Source organism: Schistocerca gregaria, chromosome 3 (assembly GCF_023897955.1).
Source record: "Schistocerca gregaria isolate iqSchGreg1 chromosome 3, iqSchGreg1.2, whole genome shotgun sequence".
Taxonomy (NCBI): Eukaryota; Metazoa; Arthropoda; class Insecta; order Orthoptera; family Acrididae; genus Schistocerca; species Schistocerca gregaria.
This window is the reverse complement of record NC_064922.1, coordinates 926,867,128-926,894,420: the sequence shown is the minus strand read 5'-3', so window position 1 is coordinate 926,894,420 and position 27,293 is coordinate 926,867,128. Positions and strand designations below refer to the sequence as shown.

The 27,293-nt window shown below is 45.7% G+C and overlaps 1 protein-coding gene and 1 long non-coding RNA gene across 2 annotated transcripts in view; one reads left to right on the top strand and one right to left on the bottom strand.

Moving 5' to 3' along the window:
- The window catches only part of LOC126355798 (facilitated trehalose transporter Tret1-2 homolog), a 68,078-nt gene that overhangs the window by 19,499 nt on the left and 21,286 nt on the right, over positions 1 to 27,293 (top strand). The window contains exons 2-3 of the mRNA XM_050006219.1: positions 19,356 to 19,484; positions 23,946 to 24,202. Of these exons, the coding sequence (XP_049862176.1) occupies positions 19,367 to 19,484; positions 23,946 to 24,202 (375 nt within the window). The 5' untranslated portion in view covers positions 19,356 to 19,366. The remainder of the gene's footprint in view (positions 1 to 19,355; positions 19,485 to 23,945; positions 24,203 to 27,293) is intronic.
- LOC126355803 (uncharacterized) overlaps positions 1 to 27,293 on the bottom strand; it is a 367,829-nt gene that overhangs the window by 339,597 nt on the left and 939 nt on the right. The gene's annotated exons all lie outside the window — the stretch shown is intronic.

Below are 27,293 nucleotides of genomic sequence, written 5' to 3'. Positions count from 1 at the left end.
ATAAAATAAGGGAAATTAGAGGTGTTCGTTCTTTCCGTGCGCTGTACGAGATTATAATAATAGAGAATTGTAAAGGTGGATCGATGAACCCTCTGCCAGGCACTTAAATGTGATTTGCAGAGTATCCATGTAGATGTAGATGTAGAGCTGCGCGAAGGGAATGGCGGGGTGCGGGGAGGGGGGTGTTTCTGGCGTCGAGCCCTCAGAGTTCTCCTGAGGTTCTTTTGCTAATGGCGCATCGTATGCAGAGCTCAGGTGGAAACATCTGTCCCAGTTGACAAGATCGTCGCGTACTCGTATCTGCATTGCCTCCTTGACAGCCGAAGCCCAGAATCCGTTCACGTGGCGCAACAACTTTTCCTATTCTAAAACAAACAAGTTACCTTCCTTAATGTTATACTCAGTCTCGGAAACTTCGCCTGAAGATGACTAGTAGGAAACCAATCGAAACGTTGCGGCAACATGACCCTACGACTCGGCTGATAACCCGAGAAGATTTCATCAGTGAGTCTACTGTGTTCATCAGTATGGTCTGTTGTTACTGTTGATTGATATCACCAAGACTAAGCATTGCAAAAATGTGTGTGTGTGTGTGTGTGTATGTGTGTGAGTGTGTGTGTGTGTGTGTGTGTGTGTGCGAGAGTGTGTGTGAGAGAGAGAGAGAGAAGACTGAGAGAGATTGAGAGAGAGAGAGAGAGAAGTTTAAAAAAAACATTTATACGTAGATTCAGTTGCCATACAGACGTAAAAACGTCTGCGAATTTATTTGCGCATGTGATGGCACGTTGTTTCGAAATCTCGCTTGCGTTAAACATGTCAGCGAAACTGAAGCTTGTGTCAATAACCGCAACTCCTTTTCGCTTGCAGTTTCAAAACTTCTCTATACCGCAGCATATGTACAAACTGTTTGCTGGAAAATTGCCTTTTAGTGTGGTAGTTTCCAATTTTGTAGTCAGTGTATAGATTGCTGCTGTCATCCTTGGGTAATCATTATCCACAGACAGTGCACTTTACTAGTATAAACAAGTAAAGTTGGCAGTTCTCTCCGCGATCTAAAACTCTCTCCTTCTGGTGCTCGACATAGCTCGACACTGCAGTTTGTATGATAGATACGATTCACGAAATATGAAAAAATGTGTTTCAGTCGATAAACACGGAATTACGAGAGGTGTACTACATTTGTATTTAATACGTCGGTGCAATGAAATGCTTGCTCTGAAAACTCCAACATCTGCTTGCTGTGCGTTTATGCACTTCCTGTGATACTTTATGTGGGCCACGAATGCGATTGGGTGCAAGGTGGTGCGTCTTACAGAGCATGACTACATTAAACTTGTGTCTACCTCATATTGCAACATTAAAATACTTAAATCAAGAACAGGACTCCTTCAGTAGGGTTCTTTTCATAATTTCTATAAATGAAGGTAAACTATTCTATGGAACAAGTTAATAGATTTTTTCAACTGGACTTGTTACGCTCATAAGATATGTATAGGAATTATAGATTCGAACAGTGAGTATTTGTCTGAGCGCAACAGATATCGTATTATTTAATATACTGAATAGTTTCGTTAGTCATGTGCTAGAATTCTCATAATTGTGGAAATCATGTAATAATAACTTGAGATAGAGGTAACCATTAAAACTTAATAATAGTAATTTACTGTCATTGCCATGGTGTAACGCCTCACAGGTTTAAAGCACCGCACCCACTAGCATCATTGCGAAGTGGTCTGTAATATTTATTGTAAGCTGTTTGGATGTATGATCAAAATCGCAATGTGGAAAGTTACCACATCGCACTGGGACAGTAAGAGCCATATCGATGACGAAGGTGAAAACTGTTACACGACGTAAACAATATTCGCACTGGACTAAAACATAAAAAATAAAAACATGCACGCTAGCACAGTTATCAAATACGTTGCGAGCTGTTACTGTTTCCACTTTCCTATTTTGTGAGCGTGCTTGGGCAGTCAGTGTTCATCTGTTTCCATGCTTGTTTGTAAGGGAAACAGGTAATGTAATAAGTTACTAAGTTTTAATTCGTGTTTTAATTATTCTCTTTATGTGATGCTGTTGTTGTTGTTTTTGTCCGTAGACTGGTTTTATGCAACTGTCCACGTTAATAAATCCTGTATAGGCTTCTTCGTCTCTGATTAACCGCTGCAGCCTAAATCCCTTTGAATCTGATTTGTGTGTTCAAGGCTAGGTCTTACATAAAAATGTTTACTTGTTAAATTACCAGGAATTAAGGTAAGGAATGAGGAGGTTCTACGCAGAATCGGAGAGGAAAGGAATATGTGGAAAACACTGATAAGGAGAAGGGACAGGATGATAGGACATCTGCTAAGACATGAGGGAATGACTTCCATGGTACTAGAGGGAGCTGTAGAGGGCAAAAACTGTAGAGGAAGACAGAGATTGAAACACGTCAAGCAAATAATTGAGGACGTAGGTTGTAAGTGTTACTCTGAGATGAAGAGGTTAGCACAGGAAAGGAATTCGTGGCGGGCCGCATCAAACCACTCAGTAGACTGATGACCAAAATAAAATTAACAGTTTGGCTATTCCTTGACGTCTAAGTATAAGTCCTGTCAACCGATCCGCTTTTTTTTGCTCAACTTCTCCCATAAATTTCGTTTTTCCCCACTTACCTTCACTACGTCCTCATTAGTTTCTCGATTCACCCGTCTACTTTTCAACATTCTTCTGCAGTGCCACATTAAAAAGCTACCAATTCTTATCTTGTCTAAACTGCTTATCGTCACTGTTTCACCTCCGTACAAGGCTAGAATCCAGACAAATACCTTTAGTAAAGACTTCCTAACATTTAAATTATATTCGACATCAAAATTTTTCCCTTTAGAAAAATACTGTTCTTGCTGTTGCCAGCCTGCATTTTATTTCCTCTCTAGTTTGTCTATCGTCAGTTGTTTTGATGCCTACATAGCAAAACTCAATCTTTTACAGTCTTATTTCCAAATCTAATTTCCTTAGCATCGGTTAATTTGAATACATTCCCTTACCCTGTATTTCAGATTATGTTCACCTGCTAATCTATTTTCAAGTCACTACCCATTCCTCACAACTGCTCTTCCAAGCTTTCTGCCGTCCCTGGCAGAATTAAAGTGTCATCAGAAAACCTCCAAGTTTCTATATCTTCTCCCTTAGCTTTAAGTCCTCTTCCTTTACTTTTTGCTGGAGGTATTGACTTACATTTTGGGTAAGTTAGTACCCTGCTTCAATCCCTCCGCACCCCTTGCTTCCCTTCTGTGTATTTCGCCTCGTACAACTGCACTGTGATTCCTGTAGAAGGTCTTCAAATGGTTCAAATGGCTCTAGGCGCTATGGGACTTAACATCTGAGGTCACCATTCCCCTAGACTAAGAACTACTTAAGCGCAACTAGCCTAAGGACATCACACACATCCATGCACGAGGCAGGATTCGAACCTGCGACAGTAGCAGCAGCGCGGCTACGGACTGAAGCATGTAGAACCGCTCGGCTGCAGCTGCCAGCTTATGAAGGTGTAAATAACTTTTCGCTCCCTGTATTTTATTCTTGCAACCTTGAAAACTTCAAAGTCTGTAGTCCAAGTTTTCTCTAAGTCTAGAAATGCTACGAACGCAGTTTTATCTTTTTACAACCTCTCTTCTCAGAGAGGTAGTAGGGCCAATCTCCGGAACCTAAACCGATTTCCATTCCTCTGTTAATACCCTGAGGTGACAAAAGTCATGAGATACCTCCTAATATCGTGTAGCAACTCTTTTGCCCAACGTAGTCCAACAACTTTCCGCGGCATTGACTCAACAACTCGTTGGAAGTCCTCTATAGAAACAATGAGCCATGATACCTCTATTTTTTTTGAGTCATCAATTCTGACTTGTTTGATGCGGCTCATCAATAATTCCCCTCCTGTACCAACGTCTTCACCTGAGAGTAGCACTTGCAACCAACGTCCTCAATTATTTGCTGGGTGTAAACCAGTCTCTGTTTTCCTGTCCAGTTTTTACCCTCTAGAGCTCCTTCAAGTACCAGGGGATCTATTTTAGGATGTCTTAACAAATGTCGTATCATCCCTTGTTCTTGTCAGTTTTCAGCCTCCATAGCCCTCCATAACTGCGAAAGCGTTGCCGACGCAGGATTTTGTGTGCGAACTGACCTCTCGATTATGTTGCACAAATGTTCGATGGGAATCATGGTGGACGATCTGGGTGGCCAAATCATTTGCTCGAAATGTGCAGAATGTTCTTCAGACCAATCACGAACTATTGTGACCTCTTGACATGGCACATTGTACTCCATGAAAAATCCATAACTTTTTCCGAACACGAATCCATGAATGGCTGGAAATGATCTGCAAGTAGCCAAACATAACCATATTCAATCAATGATCTGTTCAGTTGGACCAGAGGATCCAGTCCGTGCCATGTAAACACAGCCTACATCATTATGGAGCCACCAACAGCTTGCATAGTGCCTTGGTTGGTTGATTGTTTGGGTGAAGAGACCAAACAGCGAGGTCATCGGTCTCATAGGATTAGGAAAGGATGGAGAAGGAAGTCGGCCGTGCCCTTTCAAAGGAACCATCCCAGCACTTGCCTGGAGCGATTTAGGGAAATCACGGAAAACCTAACTCAGGATGGTCGGATGTGGGATTGAACCGTCGTTCTTCCGAATGCGAGTCCAGTATGCTAACCACTGCGCTACCTCGCTCGGTTGCATAGTGCCTTATTGATAACTTGGGTCCTTGGCTACGTGGGCTGTGCGCCACACTCGAACCCTACATCAGCTCTTACGAAATGAAATCGGAGCTCAGTTGACCAGGTCACGATTTTCCAGTTGTCTACGGTCCAGCCGATATGGTCACAAACCCAGGAGAGCCACTGCAGGCGATGTCTGCTGTGTTAGCAAAGGCACTCTCGTCGGTGATCTGCTGTCGTAGCCCATTAACGCCAAATTCCGCAGCAGTGTCATAACGGATACGTCCGTTGTACATCCCACATTGATTTTTGCTGTTATTTCACGCAGTGTTGCCTGCTGTTAGCACTGACCATACTCGCAAACGCCGCTGCCCTCCGTCGTTAAGTGAACACCGTCGGCCACGGCGTTTTCCGTGGCGAGTCTTGAACTCTGAATCTCGGAATACTGAATACCCTAACGATTTCCGAAAAGGAATGTCCCGTCCGTCTAGATCCAACAACTATCTCGTGTTCGAAATCTGTTAATTCCCGTCGTGTGGTCATAATCGTGTCGGAAAATCTCTTCACACGAATCACCTGATAACAAATGACAGCTCTGACAGTACATTGCCCTTTCATACCTTGTGTACGCGATTCTACAGCCGTCCGTATAGGTGCATATCTCTATTCCAAGGCTTTCGTCACATCAGAGTAAATCGTTTCATTTTTTTTCCAACCATGACATATTAACCTGATAGTACAGGGTGTTTATAAAGGAATATCGAGGTTTTAGCATTTATTACATTAAACTTACAGTTATAAATTGAAACACCCCCATTTAATTCCTTTACTGGATTTTGTGTAATTTGTCGAAGCCGCCAAACAGTTCATTATTATGATTATATGACTGTGTGCTTAATGGATGAAAGGCTATCGTTTTTTTTGCTGTGGTTTCGGGGGTCTTTGAACCGAGTGCGGCTGTTCTGAGACTGAATAGTGGAATGATTGAAAGTTTGTCTATTATTAAGGACCATAAAGGTTGCGATGTACAAACTGATATATATTTCCTACTAACACACAAATTCTGAGGCAGTTGCTACCTTCGCCTTACACATTTAATTACGGTTATGTCTTTTATTGATTGCTGATTTTAATTACTTCGTCACACGCAATGATGATGGTTAACATTCACAACAATCCTCACTGCAATCCATGGTTGTTGCTGGCCGACGCGGTTGACGCGAGACACGTAATTCGGCATTTGTCACTTTCTGTTCCATATCACTCGCGAATCGGTATCGATGAGGGTCCACCCCACGACGATCAGGGGGACGCGCTCACTCGTCATACTCCGGTGAATTTTACTCGACCACCATTCTTGCCCGTCCCTCCAGCAGTACTTCTCACTCGACACTCTCCAGTACTACCGCGCACTCGACACTCGTCTCTGCCTTCTGCAGCGCTCGACAATCGACTCCTGTCTGCTGTCGACCCAGGCGTCGGATACTAGCATCTTTGTTCGTGGGATATGATATGTCAAATAAGAGAGCAACTCAGTTACGTTTGGCAACAGTGCCCATGCGTAGTGCGCAATGTTTACGCCGCAATCCGCTAGACAGCGGTAGTAGCGAAGATGGCGACTAGTGAACAGAAAGCGTTTTGTGTTTTGCAGTTCGTAAAGACCGAATCTGTAGTTACTGTGCAACGTGCATTCCGGCTGAAGTTCGGTTGTCATCCTCCAAGTGATAATAACATTCATAGATGGTATCATCAATTTGAAGATACCGGCTGCATTTGTAAAGAGAAGAGCACAGGACGACCAAGAGTTAGTGAAGAGACTGTTGAGCGAGTGAGAGAGTCGTTCACTCGTAGCCCAAAGGAATCAGTTCGGAAGGCTAGTCGTGAATTACAAGTTCCTGTGTCGACTGTTTGGGAAGTTTTAAGAAAACACGTACAACTACGTCCTTACCGTTTACAATTATTACAGGTTCTAAAGCCGGCAGACCACGGATTACCTTTCAACTTTGCAAACGAAATGTTGTTTCATGACGATGAAGATTTTCTGGATCATGTCGTCTTCAGTGAGTAATCGACCTTTCACCTTGGTGGACATGTTAACACTCACAATGCGCACATCTGGGGTTCAAACATCCTCACAAGGTGATACAAATACAACGAGATTGCCCTAAAGCGACAGTTTTTTCTGTCGTATCCAGGCGAAAAGTTTAAGGTCCTTTCTTTTTTGGTGAACCTACTGTAACTGGCAATTCTTGATACACTAGAGCAATGGCTCTTCCCTCAGTCGGAAGACGATGAGCCAGAGAACTTCATTTTCCAGCAAGATGGTGCGCCAGCTCACTGGCATAGCGAAATACGTGATTGGTTCAACTTCACTGTAGGCCACAAGGGGCCCAATGACAGGGATTGCTTTGCATGGCCACCACGTTCACCCGACCTAACGCCATGCGATTTTCTCCTTTGGGACTTCATCAAAGATGGTGTGTACGTGCCTCCGCTACCAGCAGACCTCCCTGAATTAAGAAACCGAATTGAAGCAGCTGTTGCTACAATCACTGAATACATATTTATCAACGTTTGGTAAGAACTCGACTATAGAGTTGATGTGTGCCGTGTGACAAATGGTGCAGGTTCTTGATGAAACTGTTTGAGTTGCTCTTTCATTTGACATATCATCTATAACAGTAAGTTTAACGCAATAAATACACCACTGGCTATTAAAATTGTTACACCTAGAAGATGACGTGCTACAGACGCGAAATTTAACCGTCAGGAAGAAGATGCTCTGATATGCAAATGATTAGCTTTTCAGAGCATTCACACAAGGTGGCGACACCTACAACGTGCTGACATGAGGAAAGTTGCCAACAGATTTGTCATACACAAATAGCAGTTGACCGGCGTTGCCTGGTGAAAGGTTGTTTTGGTGCCTCGTGTAAGGAAGAGAAATGCGTACCATCACGTTTCCGACTTTGATAAAGGTCGGATTGTAGCCTATCGCGATTGCGGTTAATTGTGTCGCGACATTGCTGCTCGCGTCGGTCGAGATCCAATGACTGTTGGCAGAATATCGAATCGGTGGGTTCAGGAGGGTAATACGGAACGCCGTGCTGGATCGCAACGGCCTGGTATCACTAGTCGAGATGACAGGCGTCTTATCCGCATGGCTGTTAGCTGTAACGGATCGTGCAGCCACGTCTGGATCCCTGAGTCAACAGATGGGGACGTTTGCAAGACTACATTCATCTTCACGAACAGTTCGACGACGTTTGCAGCAGCATGGACTATCAGCTCGGAGACCATGGCTGCGGTTACCCTTGACGCTGCATCACAGACAGCAGCGCCTGCGACAGTGTACTCAACGACGAACCTGGGTGCACGAATGACAAAACATCATTTTTCCGGACGAATCCAGGTTCTGTTTACAGCATCATGATGGTCGCATCCGTGTTTGGCGACATCGCCGTGAACGCACATTGGAAGTGTATATGGGTCATCGCCATACTGGCGTATCACCCGGCGTGATGGTATGGGGTGCCATTGGTTTCGCGTCTCGGTCACCTCTTGTTTGCATGGCACTTTGAACAGCGGACGTTACATTTCAGATGTGTTACGACCCGTGGCTCTGCCCTTCATTCGATCCTTGCGAAACCCTGCATTTCAGCAGGATAATGCACGACCACATGTTGCAGATCCTGTACGGGCCTTTCCGGATACAGAACATGCTCGATTGCTGCCCTGGGCAGCACATTCTCCAGATCTCTCACCAATTGAAAATGTCTGGTCAATGGTAGCTGACTCGTTTCAATACGCCAGTCACTACTCTTGATGATCTGTGGTATCGTGTTGAAGCTGCATGGGCAGCTGTACCTGTACACGCCATCTAAGCTCTGTTTGACTCAATGCCTATGCGTATCAAGGCCGCTATTACGGCCAGAGGTGGTTGTTCTGGGTACTAATTTGTCAGGATCTATGCACCCAAATTGCGTGAAAATGTAATCACATGTCAGATCTAGTATAATATATTTGTCCAATGAATACCTGTTTATCATCTGCATTTCTTCTTGGTGTAGCAATTTTAATGGCCAGTAGTGTATTATACAGCGTTAAAACCCCAATGTTCATTTATAAACACCCTGTATTCTTACATCCTGTAATTTCCCCAAGCCGGCCGCTGTGACCGAGCGGTTCTAGGTGCTTCAGTCCGGAACCGCGCTGTTGCCACAGTCGCAGGTTCGGATCCTTCCTCGGGCATGGATGTGTGTGATGTCCTTAGGTTAGTTAGGTTTAGGTAGTTCCAAGTCTAGGGAACTGATGACCAGTTAGGTTTAGGTAGTTCCAAGTCTAGGGAACTGATGACCTCAGATGTTAAGTCCCATAGTGCTCAGAGCCATTCTAACCAATTTGAGTTTCCCTAAGAAAGTAGACGTTGGTGTCTGACAAGCGGAATTAGTCAGTAAATAAAAAACGAAGTTAACCTGTGGTGGTTCTGTCTGTGCATTAATTACCACTGTCGCTGCGGCCTCTGCAATAGTCTAGTGTGTCTAGTGTATAAGTATGAAAAATTTCCGTCAATAATTTTCTTGTCCCGGAGTGAAGAACTTCCAGGAACTGTCGGCACTCCACGAAAACAAGCAAACAAAAAATTTCAAGTGGGGAGCATCCGTCCAATGTTAGCGGCAAATCGGGGAAAACCCTGATCGGGTGTAAACAGCGACTTCGTAGCGCGTGTGCATCGCTTGCCCTGAGACCTCATGACGTGGGCGCGATCTTTGCACACATTCCGTAGCTTGAGTACTTGCGGCCACCTATGACGTCAGCTGGGCACCGAGTCGTAGGTCGAAACTTCTCTTCCGTACATAATAACGCTCTGCTCGTTTGATCTAACATCGTCAAAAGCATTCTCCTTAAGCAAAGCACTGCGGGAATGAACGACATGCTGTTGACCGAAATATCAACGTGATCAGAAACTTTTGCCATCTGAAGGTGGGCATGATAGCCCGAAACTATTTATGGCACTGAACTAAAGCACTTTAAAAGTTTTTGTGGCTGACTACATTATTGATCAACAATCATTATCAATCACGGAGTCAGCTGGCCGCGGTAGCCGAGCGGTTCTAGGCGCTTCAGTCCCGAACCGCGCTGCTGCTACAGTCGCAGTTTCGAATCCTGCCTCGGGCATGGATGTGTGTGACGTCCTTATGTTAGTTAGGTTTAAGTAGTTCTAAGTCTATCCGACTGATGACCTCAGATGTTAAGTCCCATAGCGCTTAGAGCCATTTGAACCAATCACGGAGTCCATGAGATCCAGCATGGACAAAATAATATTAAAAAAATATAAAATCAGCAATGAATACCGGTTGACTGGGTAACCAGGTCGCACAGCGTAAGGCACCGCGGACTAGCTTGTGACACAGAAGGCTCGTTTAAGCGAACGCTGGACTCGTTCTTAAATTCCGTCTCAGAGACTACTATATGCAAACAGTAAAAATTTGACAGCACGCAAAACAAAGTTTGCACGATTTATGAATACGTGTCGCAGCTACTTGCCTCCCTTAGGTTACCTTTACGACTGAGCGTCAGGAAGAGCAGCCGGCCATAAAGTTAAATAATAAAATAAATTTTTTCCAAATCCTGAAATAGTAGACCCTATACTAGACGAGATAAAATTTATGCAAAAGGAGGTTCAAAATGAGTCAAATGGCTCTGAGCACTATGGGACTTAACATCTGAGGTCATCAGTTCCCCAGAACATAGAACTACTTAAACCTAACTAACCTAAGGACATCAAACACATCCATGCCCGAGGTAGGATTCGAACCTGCAACCGTAGCAGCACTGCGGTTGCGGACTGAAGCGCCTGAAACCGCTCGGCCACAACGGCCGGGCGGTAATGTATGGTGGGTCCCATTTTGAGTACCTCCAACGCATCTTCATTCCTTTTGTGACGCTGTTCGGTGTAACCAGTTGTTCGTCTGAAGGATTTCATTTAATAGGCTTTCTAAGTTTAATTGCCATAGCACAGTACAGGTCTTGCTTCGGTCTTATAAAGGCGTATTCTGCTGCGCTTCTGGGTCATATTTTTTGTATACCAGGTAGCTTTTTCAGCTGGGTCTGTTTCTTCCACAAAGGATATTTCTATAGGCTAAATATGTGAATGTGTTCACGCTTTCTAGAATTTTATTTTTCAAACAGATCTTACGTTCTACTGGGTATTTTCCAAAGAAGTTCAATGTTTTTGTTTTTCCAGTGCTGAAGTTCATGCTATGTTTCAAGGACATAATTTCTAAATCGTGTACAGAACCTTTCAGGTCATCCTCTGGAGATACTAGAAGAAGTAAATCACCTGCAAAAGTAAAGCAACTATTTTTGCGTTTTTGTTGATTTGGATGAAGTCGTGTGGATTTGTCTCTCGCATTCTGCGATGGCTATGGAATCAGAACTGCAGTCAGCTGCTGCCAAAATACGAGGGTTGGAACTCATATAGTGGCAACTATTTATTCACTACCGATACGAAAGAGTTACATGTTTGCACCCGTTCCTGTCCTTCAAAGTAGTGGCCAGCGTTGTGTAGAACCCGTTGCCAGCTATGTGGAAGTCATAGTATACCGTTAGCAGAGCCTGTTCTGTTGATAGTGCGAATGGAGCGGTCTACTTCCTGTCTAATCTCTGGAACGGTTCTGAAGCGAATGCCACGAAGTGATTCTTCCATCTTCGGAATCAAATCAAAGTCACAAGGACTTAAGTCTGGGGCGTATGGTGGATGGCACAGTACTTCCCAGTCTCATCGACCGAACAGAGCAGCCACAGCTTGCGCTGTATACGCCCTCGCATTGTCGTGCAAAATGATGGGTGGGTTGCGCAGAAAGTGTCGCCGCTTCTTTCGCAAAGCTAGTCGCAGGCGATGCTCCAAAAACGAACAGTAATACGCCTTAAGTCCTTGTGACTTTGATTTGATTCCGGCTATGATAATCTATTCTTTTTCAAAGTCCCCTATCAGTGGATTTCCCCATTTTGAGCCTGTATCTTCCCTAGAATGATTTCGTTTTTTTCCTTTATTGTTATTTCAATTCACCTTGAAGGGAAAACTTGGTAGCGGATAATACCGCTCTTCAGCCGAAGGTCAGACGTATTTATAACCTGTTTCAAAATGAACGAAAATAATATCACTATAAATGATATTTCTTTTAACAAATCGCAGTAGGGGGCATCGACAATATTTACGATTTTAAAAACTTTCTCTCATATGTAGTCATACAGCGTTGTTGGGAGACACTGAAGGGTAGGTACAGACGCTTAACTGGAAAATTTTCCGACCTTCACACACAGTGGCAGATTCGGTTTGTGAAGTCTGAGAGTTGTCTGTTTAAGTGTATCCGATAAGAGTAGGCATCTGTAATGGATTTGTGCAGTGTGGTGCTTTGTTTGTGTTGGATAATGGTGGGAGAAGGGAGCAGGTGATACCTGGTGCCAGTACAACCTACTGCTCTCGCTCAGCACCAAGATGTCTGGCGAGCTTTACGTCCACATCCAATGGATGCGTCACCATCGACGGTGTCACATGCCCTCACTTCCTGGGACACTGAGGGATGGTTTGGAAATTAATCCTGGACATGGGCATAAAATCCTGTGATCAGGGACTTAACGTCACCACCCCTCCTCCAGTGTGCTGTAAGCCAACAGCACATGTGTACGCAGGTGATTACCTAAAGAAATGCTGCTTCAGGCCTGGCGCTGCTTAACTTCGGTGATCTGGGGAGAACTGGTGAATTCAACGATTCTATGGTGTAATGGTGATGCTGGTATGGGATGAAAATGATGACGCTCTGACGGAAGTGGAATGACGAGTACGACCACGGTCCCTGTGGCACCGCAAGTAGCGACTAAAAGTCAAGGAGGTGGAGGAACGAGGTAAAACGAAGAACGGTGTGAGGTGGAGCATTTTGAGTAGGGACGGAAAGGAAGGTATTTCTCGGGGCGGTTTTCTTCGTTGGATAGTGGAAGCTGATTGAAATTCCGGCGAAAGAGGATGGATAAGGCACGAAGGTGCATAGAAGGTGGAATACAGATGTAGTGGTGCAACAGGGTACTTGACTGGTGATTAGTGGGTGGGAAGTCGAGATTAATGCACTTGGTCCAAAGGTCGATGTTTTTAGAGGTGGTTGCGGGACTCAACTGTTCGATGCAGGATGTCACATTAATCACCTTTCAGCCGTCTAGCTCCCAACTTATTTTGTTTCGCAACCAGTTTCAGCGTTTTACTGCGCCATCTTCAGGCCCCTGACCGACGTGTAGGAAGAGTCTACCTTGGTTGTGATCAAAACAGGGTCCATGGGGCCAGCAATACCGATATTAGTAGTTTTTTGCTGTGGTGATCACTTCAACCATGAACCGCCGACGGATTTGGCGTCGTGGATCCTATTCGTTTCCGCTCCTCTTGAATGCTTGCCTCACCGCGTTACGTGCTATCACGGTATAAGTGTATATTTTTATTTTTATAATTATATATTTTATGATTTTGGTTTGGGTTGGCTTTAAATATTGTGCGCTAACATGAGACTTTTAATTAACTTATACCGCGATAACACTCGTACGTACATCGGCTGCCCCGAAGTACGTACGATATAATATTTTTTTAAACACAGCGCGCGACTCACCGCCTTCTAATAAATAGTTTACGTGAGCGCTGCTATTTAGAAAAGAAAATATGCGTATTCTTACGCAAACTGTACTTATTAATATGGGTCTCAGGGGCTACGGGTTATTTATGTACCAAATTACATAAAGATTGACTAAGATATTGAGGAATGTAATCATTTTCAATATTTATTATTCATTATTTGCAAGGCAAAACTGGAGAGAATTTCGTCCGCCGTTAGGCGGCCAAAATGAAACATACTGAACTCATTCACTGCTGTGAATTTTGGTAACTGAAATTAATTTTAGCTTTGAAATTAATGAAAGATCAAAACTGAGAATTCTCTCGCATTTACATTTAACAACATGAATCGTCAGCGTAATGGCCGACTAAATCCTGCTAGGGGAGATGAGCTCCCTGCACTACGAAGTCCTGTAAAAACTTTGTTAATTATAATTAATGGTTGCGGTCTTGAGAGGTGGCAACCAAGTCAATCATACACACTTTCTAATAACAATGTCTATCGTATTTTTTTTTTAAATGTAGATAAAACGTACGTTAATTATCAGACAGCACTGCAATGGCGGCCTATCGCTAGACGAAACAAAACATATAGTTCAATCAAAGCAGTGTCTCTGATCTTCATGACCTATGTTACACAGAGATTGTAAGTAGGCTGTTTAGGTTTTTTTATTGGTAACGCAGCCGCCACGTAGCGCTCTGTATGAAAATCACTGGCTGTGCCGTGTGCAGTCTGTGGCTGGCTTCATTGTTATCTGCCATTGTAGTGTTGGGCAGCGGCAGCTAGATGCTAATAGCACGTAACGTTGCGCAGTTAGAAGTGAGCCGCCAGCAGTGGTGGACTTGGGGGGAGAGATGGCGGAGTTTTGAAATTTGTAAGAATGGATCTCATGAACTGATATATATATTCTACATCTACATGTACATGACTGCTCTGCAATTCACATTTAAGTGCTTGGCAGAGGGTTCATCGAACCACAATCATACTATCTCTCTACTATTCCACTCCCGAACAGCGAGCGGGAAAAACGAACACCTAAACCTTTCTGTTCGAGCTCTGATTTCTCTTATTTTATTTTGATGATCATTCCTACCTATGTAGGTTGGGCTCAACAAAATATTTTCGCATTGGGAAGAGAAAGTTGGTGACTGAAATTTCGTAAAAAGGTCTCGCCGCGACGAAAAACGTCTATGCTGTAATGACTTCCATCGCAACTCGTGTATCATATCTGCCACACTCTCTCCCCTATAACGCGATAATACAAAACGAGCTGCTCTTCTTTGCACCCTCTCGATGTCCTCCGTCAATCCCACCTGGTAAGGATCCCACACCGCGCAGCAATATTCTAACAGAGGACGAACGAGTGTAGTGTAAGCTGTCTCTTTAGTGGACTTGTTGCATCTTCTAAGTGTCCTGCCAATGAAACGCAACCTTTGGCTCGCCTTCCCGACAATATTATCTATGTGGTCCTTCCAACTGAAGTTGTTCGTAATTTTAACACCCAGGTACTTAGTTGAATTGACAGCCTTGAGAATTGTACTATTTATCGAGTAATCGAATTCCAACGGATTTCTTTTGGAACTCATGTGGATCATCTCACACTTTTCGTTATTTAGCGTCAGCTGCCACCTGACACACCATACAGCAATCTTTTCTAAATCGCTTTGCAGCTGATACTGGTCTTCGGATGACCTTACTAGACGGTAAATTACAGCATTATCTGCGAACAGTCTAAGAGAACTGCTCAGATTGTCACCCAGGTCATTTATATAGATCAGGAACAGTAGAGATCCCAGGACGCTTCCCTGGGGAACACCCGATATCACTTCAGTTTTACTCGATGATTTGCCGTCTATTACTACGAACTGCGACCTTCCTGACAGGAAATCACGAATCCAGTCGCACAACTGAGACGATACCCCATAGCTCCGCAGCTTGATTAGAAGTCGCTTGTGAGGAACGGTGTCAAAAGCTTTCCGGAAATCTAGAAATACGGAATCAACTTGAGATCCCCTGTCGATAGCGGCCATTACTTCGTGCGAATAAAGAGCTAGCTGCATTGCACAAGAGCGATGTTTTCTGAAGCCATGCTGATTACGTGTCAATAGATCGTTCCCTTCGAGGTGATTCATAATGTTTGAATACAGTATATGCTCCAAAACCCTACTGCAAACCGACGTCAATGATATAGGTCTGTAGTTAAATGGATTACTCCTACTACCCTTCTTGAACACTGGTGCGACCTGCGCAATTTTCCAATCTGTAGGTACAGATCTATCGGTGAGCGAGCGATTGTATATGAGTGCTAAGTAGGGAGCTATAGTTTCAGCGTAATTTGAAAGGAACCTAATCGGTATACAATCTGGACCTGAAGACTTGCCCGTATCAAGCGATTTGAGTTGCTTCGCAACCCCTAAGGTATCTACTTCTAAGAAACTCATACTAGCAGATGTTCGTGTTACAAATTCTGGAATATTCCATTCGTCTTCCCTGGTGAAGGAATTTCGGAAAACTGCGTTCAATAACTCCGCTTTAGCGGCACAGTCGTCGATAACAGTACCATCGGCACTGCGCAGCGAAGGTATTGACTGCGTCTTGCCGCTTGTGTACTTTACATACGACCAGAAGTTCTTCGGATTTTCTACCAAATTTCGAGACAATGTTTCGTTATGGAACCTATTAAAGGCATCTCGCATCGAAGTACGTGCCAAATTTCGCGCGTCTGTAAATTTTAGCCCATCTTCAGGATTTCGCGTTCTTCTGAACTTCGCATTCTTTTTCCGTTGCCTCTGCAACAGCGTTCGGTCCTTTTTTGTGTACCACGGGGGATCCGTTCCATCTCTTACCAATTTATGAGGTATGAATATCTCAATTACTGTTGCTACTATGTTTTTGAATTTGAGCCACATCTCGTCTACATTCGCATAGTCAGTTCGGAAGGAATGGAAATTGTCTTTTAGGAAGGCTTCTAGTGGCACTTTATCCGCTTTTTTAAATAAAATTATTTTGCGTTTGTTTCTGATGGATTTGGAAGAAATGGTATTGAGCCTAGCTACAATGACCTTGTGATCACTAATCCCTGTATCAGTCATGATGCTCTCTATCAGCTCTGGATTGTCTGTGGCCAAGAGGTCAAGTGTGTTTTCGCAACCATTTACAACTCGCGTGGGTTCGTGGACTAACTGCTCGAAATAATTTTCGGAGAATGCATTTAGGACAATCTCAGAAGACGGAGGGTAGGTTGAAGTCCCCACCAACTATAACCGTATGAGTGGGGTATTTATTTGTTACGAGACTCAAACTTTCTCTGAACTGTTCCGCAACTGTATCATCGGAGTCTGGGGGTCGGTAGAAGGAGCCAATTATTAACTTAATTCGGCTGTTAAGTATAACCTCCACCCACACCAATTCGCACGGAGTATCTACTTCGACTTCACTACAAGATAAACCACTACTGACAGACACAAACACTCCACCACCAATTCTGCCTAATCTATCTTTCCTGAACACCGTCTGAGACTTCGTAAAAATTTCTGCAGAACATATTTCAGGCTTTAGCCAGCTTTCTGTACCTATAACGATATCAGCTTCTGTGCTTTCTATTAGCGCTTGAAGCTCAGGGACTTTTCCAGCGCAACTACAACAATTTACAACTAAAATTCCGACTGTTCTTTGATCCAAGTACGTCCTGTAATTGCCAAGCACTCTTTGACATTGCAGCCCATCCCGCACTTTCCCGAGGCCTTCTAACCTAAAAAACAGCCCAGTCCACGCCACACAGCCTCCGCTACCCGTGTAGCCGCCAGCTGAGTGTAGTGAACTCCTGACCTATTCAGCGGAACCCGAAACCCCACCACCCTATGGCGCAAGTTTAGGAATCTGCAGCCAATACGGTCGCAAAACCGTCTGAGCCTCTGATTCAGACCCTCCACTCGGCTCTGCACCAAAGGTCCGCAGTCGGTTCTGTCAACGATGCTGCAGATGGTGAGCTCTGCCTTCATCTCGTAAGCAAGACCGGCAGCCTTCACCAAATCAGATAGTCGCTGGAATCCAGAGAGAATTTCCTCAGATCCAAAGCGACACACGTCATTAGTGCCGACATGTGCCACCACCTGCAGCTGGCTGCACCCTGTGCTCTTCATGGCATCCGGAAGGACCCTTTCCACATCAGGAATGACTCCTCCCGGAATGCACACGGAGTGCACTCTGGATTTCTTCCCCTCCTTAGCCGCCATATCCCTAAGGGGCCCCATTACGAGCCTAACATTGGAGCTCCCAACTACCAGTAAGCCCAACCTCTGCGATTGCCCGGACCTTGAAGGCTGAGAATGATCCTCTGAAACAGGGCAGGCAGCTGCATCTGGCTCAGCCAGAGACAGTGCCTGAAACCGGTTTGTCAGACGCACCGGGGAGGCTTTCTGATAAGCCTCCGGGGACGCCTTTCGCTGCCTGCCACGCCTTGGAACGACCTCCCAATCAACCACAGGCGAGGGCTCAGCCCCACTGCGGGCAGCAACCGGGGCAACCACAGCGGCAGACCGATCTGGGGTCAGACGGGATGAGGTTGACATCCCCGTGATACCCGAGTCCGGCTCCCCACAGTGGTGCCCATTGGCAACAGCCTCAAGCTGCGCGACCGAAGTCAGCGCCGATTGCAGCTGTGAGCGAAGGGATGCCAAGTCAGCCCTCATCCGAACACAGCAATCGCAGTCCCTGTCCATTCTAATCGATGTTTAACAACAGTTACCGAAACACGAGTCCGTGCCTAGATAACGCAAGCGGAACACGCAAAGAATGTATCAACTAAACTGTACAAATGCCTAACGACTGCGCTACAATCTGCTGAATTTACGATTACAGTAACTAAAACTCGAAATTGCACCTCCTATACGAAACTCACACGCAATTTAAATAAGAATCTACGAAGTAAACACTGAAGCGCGATGCTACAACTGTCAAATACTATAATACGCCCGACATATATGAATTAAACAATGCAAGTACCCAAAAACACGCAAAGAAATTAATTAAACTATCTAACAAATAAGTAAGCTAGGGTTATACGACTTGCTGCTGCAGCTGCTTATCCAACGGCGGCAGGGAGCACACCTTATGACTATTAAGGTAAATACATTGATTGTTCTCTATTAAAATCTTTCATTTGCTAACTATGGCTATCAGTAGTTAGTGCCTTCTGTAGTTTGAATCTTTTATTTAGCTGGCAGTAGTGGCGCTCGCTGTAGTGCAGTAGTTTGAGTAACCAAGATTTTTGGTGAGGTAAGTGATTTGTGAAAGGTATAGGTTAATGTTAGTCAGGGCCATTCTTTTGTAGGGATTATTGAAAGTCAGATTGCGTTGCGCTAAAAATATTGTGTGTCAGTTTAAGCACATTCGTGTATAATTGTTCAAAAGGGACGTTTCAAGATTATACCAAAAAACTGTGTTTTGTTAATTACATCTATATTTGTGTTTTGATAATAATAACTTACGTTCTTTACTATTTGTCATATATCGTGCACACGTACACAGTCTTGAAATGATTTATAATTCACACGTCTCATAACAAAAACTTCCTTTCCCTTTCTCCAAATGTCCATTTATGTGACGTACCGTCGCAAGTTAATGCTATGTGATGGCGTTGCGGACACGTAACGTGGTGAGGCAAGCATTCAAGCGGAGCGGAAAAGAATACGACCGACGTGTAGGAAGATTCTACCTCTGTTGCGATCAAAACAGGGTCCAGGGGGCCAGCAATACTGGTATTAGCGGATTTTTGCTGTTGTGATTTCTTCAACCATGAACCGCCTACGGATTTGGCATCCTGGAACCTATTCGTTTCTGCTCCTCTTGAATACTTGCCTTACCGCGTTACGTGCCTTCAACATCACCAGATAGCATTGTGGACAGTGGTCATAATGCTTTGGCTCGTCTGTGTATGGGTATGCTCCGAATCAGAGGGCAATGGTATAGACGTTTTGGTCGTGTGCTGCAGGAGCGGCCACCATGTCGGGCCACGTGCTGCAGGAACAGAACAGTCGCACGGAGCTGATCATCGCTGCGGATGGCAAGAGCGCGCCACAGCCAGCCAGCCATCTGCCGCAGTACGCTGCCGCCGTCATAGGTGAGTACGCAGTGTGGCCTGCCTTAACCCTTTCCTCGGCAAAATTATTGAGCAGCTTTTTTTAATGAATGGAGAGCTGATAGTAGTTAACAGATAGGTATGTTTATCATACAGAATATCAAATTTGCTGCAACTGTGAAAGTGAGGTCACAAAACAGAGTGGGAAGTATTCTTGCCACTGCCCTTCCTTGGAGTTAAATGACAAAAACAACTTTTCAATATATGTCATATTTATTTGATAAATTTACTTCTCTTGTTACAATGACTTTTCACAATTACTTTCCACGAAATTTTCTGAAACATGGGTCTATGCAAAGTGGTATTTGACAATATGTACAAACACAGCGAGTGCTCTTTTCCGCAGCTTTATTACAGAACGTCTGCCAATAGCATACCTTTCTCGTAATTGATCAAATTTGTTGTATTCTGCCACAACTTCAGGACAAGAAATCTCTGTACTAGCACCATCCTTGTTTTTCCTTTTCCCTGTGGCTGTTTCTCATGGGTCATGAATTGAGGACAGGAAAGTGACTGGACGGTTATCCATCCATTTTACTGCAGAAATGGCTCCTTTTGTTTCAAACTGGAATTCTCCTCGTTCCAATTTTGCGTTTTCCTTCATAAATTTGGGTAAATCAAAAGTATTTACCTTACACTATAGCTTTGAGGAATAACTCACAACATGTCACGCAAATAGCACTGAAAGGCTCCTCTACAGAGCAACACTCAGCTATACAATGCCTCTGCGCGAAGGTACAGCAAAAACGGCGGGAATTTCTGATTGGAAGTAGTACCCTATACTGTTTACTAGGTGGTAGCACCGTACAGAGGTGAGAACTGTGCATCCCACGGGACTAAGAGCGAGTTCATTGTAGTGGGAAGTATGTTTCCTACGGATCACTAAAGGGTTAAAAGCTAGCGGCAAATGTGCCACACGCTGCGTGTTTCAAAAATATTCATACACTTTCACTACATCTTCTAACGCGTTCCGCTACCACTCACAACTCTCCTTTTATTTATGTTCTGCACGACACGTTTCGGGAAATGATTCCCATTTTCAAGTGCATTGTCCATGTGCTGTGCCATTTATTCATTATGTTTGCCATATGTGAAGCACTGCATTGTTTCGTTATCTTTATTGTAATGTACAAAAATAACAGTCGATCTTTACAAAGAGTTACTGGTGAGATTTGGAAAGAACTTCTACTTGCGGTTTCCTTGTGTTCCACTTGCGCAGAAACTAACACCACATTAAACTTCACACACAATTTTCTGCTTACAGCAAGCAACGTTTGCTAATTTCATTGTGTACTGTGCACAGAAAATTGTACGTGATGTTTAATATGAGTGAGTTTCTGCACTGACGCGAATGAAACTCTTGCACACCCTTAAGCATCGAAAATCTTAAATTTCGATGCTAATGACTGAACTATATGTATAATCTATTCCCCTCCTGTATCAGATCTCGTTGGACAATCGGTTTCGCTGTGCCTGCAAGTCACGCCCATTTGGGTTTATTCAACCTGTTTACAAAATTATAAAATTTGCTAGATCTGCTTTCGAAAGATTGCAGGAAAGGGGCTGATTCTGCAGTCCTGTCCGGGGCGAATCATCACTTAGGTATGGATCTGATCCGGAGCAATACTGTAAAAGGAGACCTCGGCTGTTGCGACGTTGTATGTAATCCCAGTGGTGTCAACAGATGCCGTGATGCTATTCTCAGTTGCACAAGCGTAGTTAACGGCTTCGCAGCAGTTTCCTCGTTTCTGGAGAGCTGTTTCAACAGTACACTGCGTGATGCATTCCTCCAAATCAGCACAAAGAGCGGTTATCGAGTTTCTTCATGCAGAAGGGGAACGACCTCAAACATTTTACAACTCACTACAAGTCCAGAAACACTGTACACTCTGCCGCTCCTCCCACACATACCCTCTACTATCTCATCAGATTGACCCCTCTCTTCAAATTCTTTGAGCATATTACCAAATCCCATACAGTCTGTAAACATGAAGATCAGAAATCCATTGTCTCCCCAATCCTTAATCCTAGGCTGTCATCCCGCCAACACCAAGACATATCCTTCTCCCTCCACCTATACACCCTTTTTATCCTGCCGGAAAGAAACTTCATCTGGCCATCCGTTCTTCGCCCATAACTCTGCACTGACATTCACCCATCCTCCCGGCTATAAACTTACCCTCATATCCTCTCATCTCAACCTCTTGACCAACACAGCTCCACCCTCATTCTGCTTGCTCCGGCTCTCGACTGTCTCTCAGACACTTTCCAGCCCAGTATCATCCCCATCATAAGTAAAAGTTCAAGACACTGTCTGGAACACAATTTTACTTACACTTGACATTGTTCAAGTTTGTGAGAGATCTAGAGTAATGTAAAACACAGAAGTAAAAAATTCAACAGCCAAAATTTTATTTTTGTTGACTACATTCCGTAAGTCCAAGCTGCCGTCTTTGGATCATCTCGTATAATGGAGATGTATTTAGATATGATCTGATGATGGAGACTTAGATTTGCCGAAACCAGTCACCAAAAATCAAATTTTAATTAGATATATTGACAAAGAGACAGTGTGCTTCCTTTGTTCACCATTACACCTCACACTGATTTTCCTTGCAGCTAACGGCCGTATTTTCTTAGTCATATGATTAACAGGACGTTAGGCCCAATGTTTCTCCCTTCTTTGACTCTGCACTCGGCGCATTAGGCAGTAACGTGAGCACTTGTGCCTACAGAGTGCTGTTTGCCCAGGCGTCGTACAAGTTGACAGTGTTCGCCTGGTAGGACCTAACTAAGGTCCTGCACCACTCTGTGACGAGTCACCGCCCCGAGCCGACATACCTTGGCGCCAGCTCACAATTCCGCTCCTCTACTGTCGGCAGCGACCGCGGGGCTGCTGTTGGCTGGCACCTGCATGGGCTACATGTTGCTGGCGCCTTGACTCTACACTCGACCCATTAGGCAGTAACCTTAGCAGCTGTTTGAGTTGACAGTGTTCGCCTGGTAGGACCTAACTGTCGCCCTGCAACACTCTGTGACGAGTCCCCGCCCCGAGCCGACATACCTTGGCGCCAGCTCACAATTCCGCTCCTCTACTGTCGGCAGCGACCGCGGGGCTGCTGTTGGCTGGCACCAGCATGGGCTACATGTTGCTGGCGCCTTGACTCTGCACTCGACCCATTAGGCAGTAACCTTAGCACCTGTTCGAGTTGACAGTGTTCGCCTGGTAGGACCTAACTGTCGCCCTGCAACACTCTGTGACGAGTCCCCGCCCCGAGCCGACATACCTTGGCGCCAGCTCACAATTCCGCTCTTCTACTGTCGGCAGCGACCGCGGGGCTGCTGTTGGCTGGCACCTGCATGGGCTACATGTTGCTGGCGCCTTGACTCTGCACTCGACCCATTAGGCAGTAACCTTAGCAGCTGTTCGAGTTGACAGTGTTCGCCTGGTAGGACCTAACTGTCGCCCTGCAACACTCTGTGACGAGTCCCCGCCCCGAGCCGACATACCTTGGCGCCAGCTCACAATTCCGCTCCTCTACTGTCGGCAGCGACCGCGGGGCTGCTGTTGGCTGACACCTGCATGGGCTACATGTTGCCGGCGCCTTGACTCTGCACTCGACCCATTAGGCAGTAACCTTAGCACCTGTTCGAGTTGACAGTGTTCGCCTGGTAGGACCTAACTGTCGCTCTGCAACACTCTGTGACGAGTCCCCGCCCCGAGCCGACATACCTTGGCGCCAGCTCACAATTCCGCTCCTCTACTGTCGGCAGCGACCGCGGGGCTGCTGTTGGCTGACACCTGCATGGGCTACATGTTGCCGGCGCCTTGACTCTGCACTCGACCCATTAGGCAGTAACCTTAGCAGCTGTTCGAGTTGACAGTGTTCGCCTGGTAGGACCTAACTGTCGCCCTGCAACACTCTGTGACGAGTCCCCGCCCCGAGCCGACATACCTTGGCGCCAGCTCACAATTCCGCTCCTCTACTGTCGGCAGCGACCGCGGGGCTGCTGTTGGCTGACACCTGCATGGGCTACATGTTGCCGGCGCCTTGACTCTGCACTCGACCCATTAGGCAGTAACCTTAGCAGCTGTTCGAGTTGACAGTGTTCGCCTGGTAGGACCTAACTGTCGCCCTGCAACACTCTGTGACGAGTCCCCGCCCCGAGCCGACATACCTTGGCGCCAGCTCACAATTCCGCTCCTCTACTGTCGGCAGCGACCGCGGGGCTGCTGTTGGCTGACACCTGCATGGGCTACATGTTGCCGGCGCCTTGACTCTGCACTCGACCCATTAGGCAGTAACCTTAGCAGCTGTTCGAGTTGACAGTGTTCGCCTGGTAGGACCTAACTGTCGCCCTGCAACACTCTGTGACGAGTCCCCGCCCCGAGCCGACATACCTTGGCGCCAGCTCACAATTCCGCTCCTCTACTGTCGGCAGCGACCGCGGGCGCACTGTCGGCCGGCACCTGCATGGGTTACACGTCGCCGGCGCTGCCGCTGCTGCAGCGCGAGACCAACCCGTTCCCCGTGTCGGAGTCTGCAGGCTCCTGGGTCAGCGCGCTGCTCAACGTGGGCGCTGCCTTGGGCGCTCTGCCCGCGGGCTGTCTGGCGGCGCGTGTCGGGCCGCGCAGCCTCATCGCCGCCCTCCTGCTGCCCTTCATCGCCTCCTGGATGCTCATCGCCCACAGCGACTCCGTGAGTATCTCACCAAAGCACCAGCTGCGCCTCGTACCGATGATGATTTATGGACTCTGAGTGACTCTTTGACTACTGCTCGGTCCTCACGTTCTTTCGCCGCTCTAGGTCGACCGTTCCCTTCTTGACGCCATCCTCTATCATAGTTTACCAGTTCCTGCCTACATTGTCGAATAGTGTCATCGCTTCACTGTCCACCTGCTTAGCTTGGTGGTAACATGCTTCCCTCCCATGCACTGGACCCGGGTTCGATTCCCGGCCGGGTTGGAGATTTTCTCCACTCGTGGTCTGGGTGCTGTGTTGTCCTCATCATCACTTCATCCTCATCGCCGGCTGCAAGTCGTCCAATGTGGCGCCGACTGAAATAAGACTTGCACTTGGTGGCCGAACCCGACTGGGACATCCCAGCCAACAATGCCATATGATCATTTCATTTCATCGCTCCTATTCCAAAGGTCGAGCGATTCGCGGATTACTCCAACCGGCTTCTTTGAGCCCAGCTAGACGTCCTTATTCAAGTTCCGACAACTGCATATATTGTTCATCCGCCCGTCTTCGAGGTTTAGTTACTGTCCAGCTGAGTACACGGAATGAAATTCACAAAGACTTTATACCCTGTTATCGACATGTCCCCTGTTTACAACCCTTGCCGGGTGCGAAACTGCGTCACAGCGTCACACATTCGTACATTGGCCGCCAAAATTTACGCTTTTGGCATTTTCCGTCGCTATCTGTATGAATATCAATTTATGATCAATTTACATAACTCCTTTGCCGTGTGAGGTTCTCTTTCTTTTTCTTTTTTTCTTGTTTCTTCGTAGAGTCTGTATTCATTAATTGGCAATTCGCCGTAATTTTTTATATTCAAAGATATCATTAAATTTGCATTTCTTGAACATTCACAATTTATATAATTCTTTATCTGATTAATGAATTCCCATCCTAATCGCTCAGGTTAACTCGAAGGTGGTAAATACTCAAGAAGCTATCTATTTTTATGAAAGACGTCAACACCATACTTTTATTTACAATTGAATTCAACCTGGTACACTGTCTATAAATTACAAAGCACGTCACGTATTCTAAAACTTAAAATCAGTTACCCACGTAAATTTGTAAATAATAGATTTCAGCTATCAGTCATCCTTTGGAATTTTTAATGGCAGATCTAGATTTCACCTAGAAACTAGCTATACTCAATGCACTATCATATTTGGTCAGTTCATGTAATGCCTGTTGGTCAGGCTTTGTCCACAGTTCCGTTCATTGAGTATTCAATGAACTCGGGAGAGAAATTTCTTGGCGATGACTTTGAACGTCGTGTACAGTTCTGCCACTGGGCACAAGAGAAATTATGGGACGATGACAGATTTTTGGCACACATTCTATTTAGCGACGAAGCGTCATTCACCAACAGCAGTAACGTAAACCATCATAATATGCACTATTCGGCAACGGAAAGTCGACAATGGCTGCGACAAGTGGAACATCAGCGACCTTGGCGGGTTAATGTATGGTGCGGCATTATGGGAGGAAGGATAAAATTAGCCCCCATTTTATCAATGGCAATCTAAATGGTGCAATGTATTCTTATTTCCTACATAATGGTTCAAATGGCTCTGACCACTATGGGTCTTAAGTTCTGAGGTCATCAGTCCCCTAGAACTTAGAGCTACTTAAACTTAACTAACCTAAGGACATCACACACATCCATGCCTGAGGCAGGATTCGAACCTGCGACCGTAGCGGTCGCCCGGTTCCCGACTGTAGCGCCTAGAACCGCTCGGCCACTCCGGACGGCAAAAGTGGTCCAAGTAAAACATTCATATTTCTTTACGTACTACACGAATATGTCATAAAAATGGGGGGTTCCTATTTTACAAAAAAAAAGAAACAGTAGATATCCGTTTGACCTATGGCAGCGCCATCTAGCGGGCCAACCATAGCGCTATGTGGTTTCCCCCTTCAAGCTAGACAAGTTTCATTCTTTGTAGTTTTTTCGTTTGATGCTTATCTCGTGAGATATTTAGCCCAGTCACGATCAGTGGACCACCTAGTATATACTTGAATATTTCTGGTATCTCAACTGCAGATTTTTCAGCGCTCATTTAACTTTAGGACTCTGTATCTCAGAATGAACAAAACTGGACTTGTACCACTATTGAAATAAGCCCTTCATATCTCTCTATTTATCCGTCTGATGACCTCCTTTCTCTCCCACCGCCCCTCCTATGTTACCATCCATAATGCCAATTCCCACACCTTCTACCCCTCTTCAGGTGTGCCCCAGGGCTCGGTCCTCTCCCCTCTCCTCTACCTCCTGTACATGGCAGATATGCCCCAAACCCCCCCCCCCCCCCTCTGGTTCACCTCTTGCAATATGCCAATGACACCGCATTCATCGCCCTCGCTCCTACCCTCCAACGGTCCCAACGCCTTCTCCAGAATCACCTTGACCTTTTTGCCACATGGTGTAACCAGTGGCTCCTGAATATCAATCCTTCCGAGACCCAGGCAATCATCGTAGTTTGTACCACTCGCTCCTTCCTGCTCCTGGATTTCTTCCTTACCGTCTGTGCCCGTCCTGTCTGCCTCGCCCCCACCCCCACCCTCACCTACCTTGGCCTCACCAATGTCCGTCACCTCACCTGGACCCCTCATCTCCATTCCATCCAATCCAAAGCCCACAACCACCTCCGACTCCCCAAACTCCTCTCTGGCCGGACGTGGGGGTTGCACCCCTCTACCATCCTCCACACGTACAAATCCTTAATCTGTCCCATCCTCTGTTATGCCAGTCCCGCCTGGATATCTGCCCCCCCCCCCCCCCAAATTCTTTAAGTCCCTCCAGATCTTTGAGCATCATGCACTCCGCCTCGCCTTCCTTATATGCCTCCCGTCCCCCACGCGGATCCTCTATGACCTCATTCCTTTCCCCCATCTGCTCCTATTCCTCGAACATATCTGCATACTCTACACCTCCCGCCGCCTTGATCCCCCTCACCCCTTGGTTGCTCCTCCCCTCTCCCATCCCCGTCTCCTGCCACGTCTTTACTGTGGTGTCTGCCCTACCCTCCACCTCTACACCCTT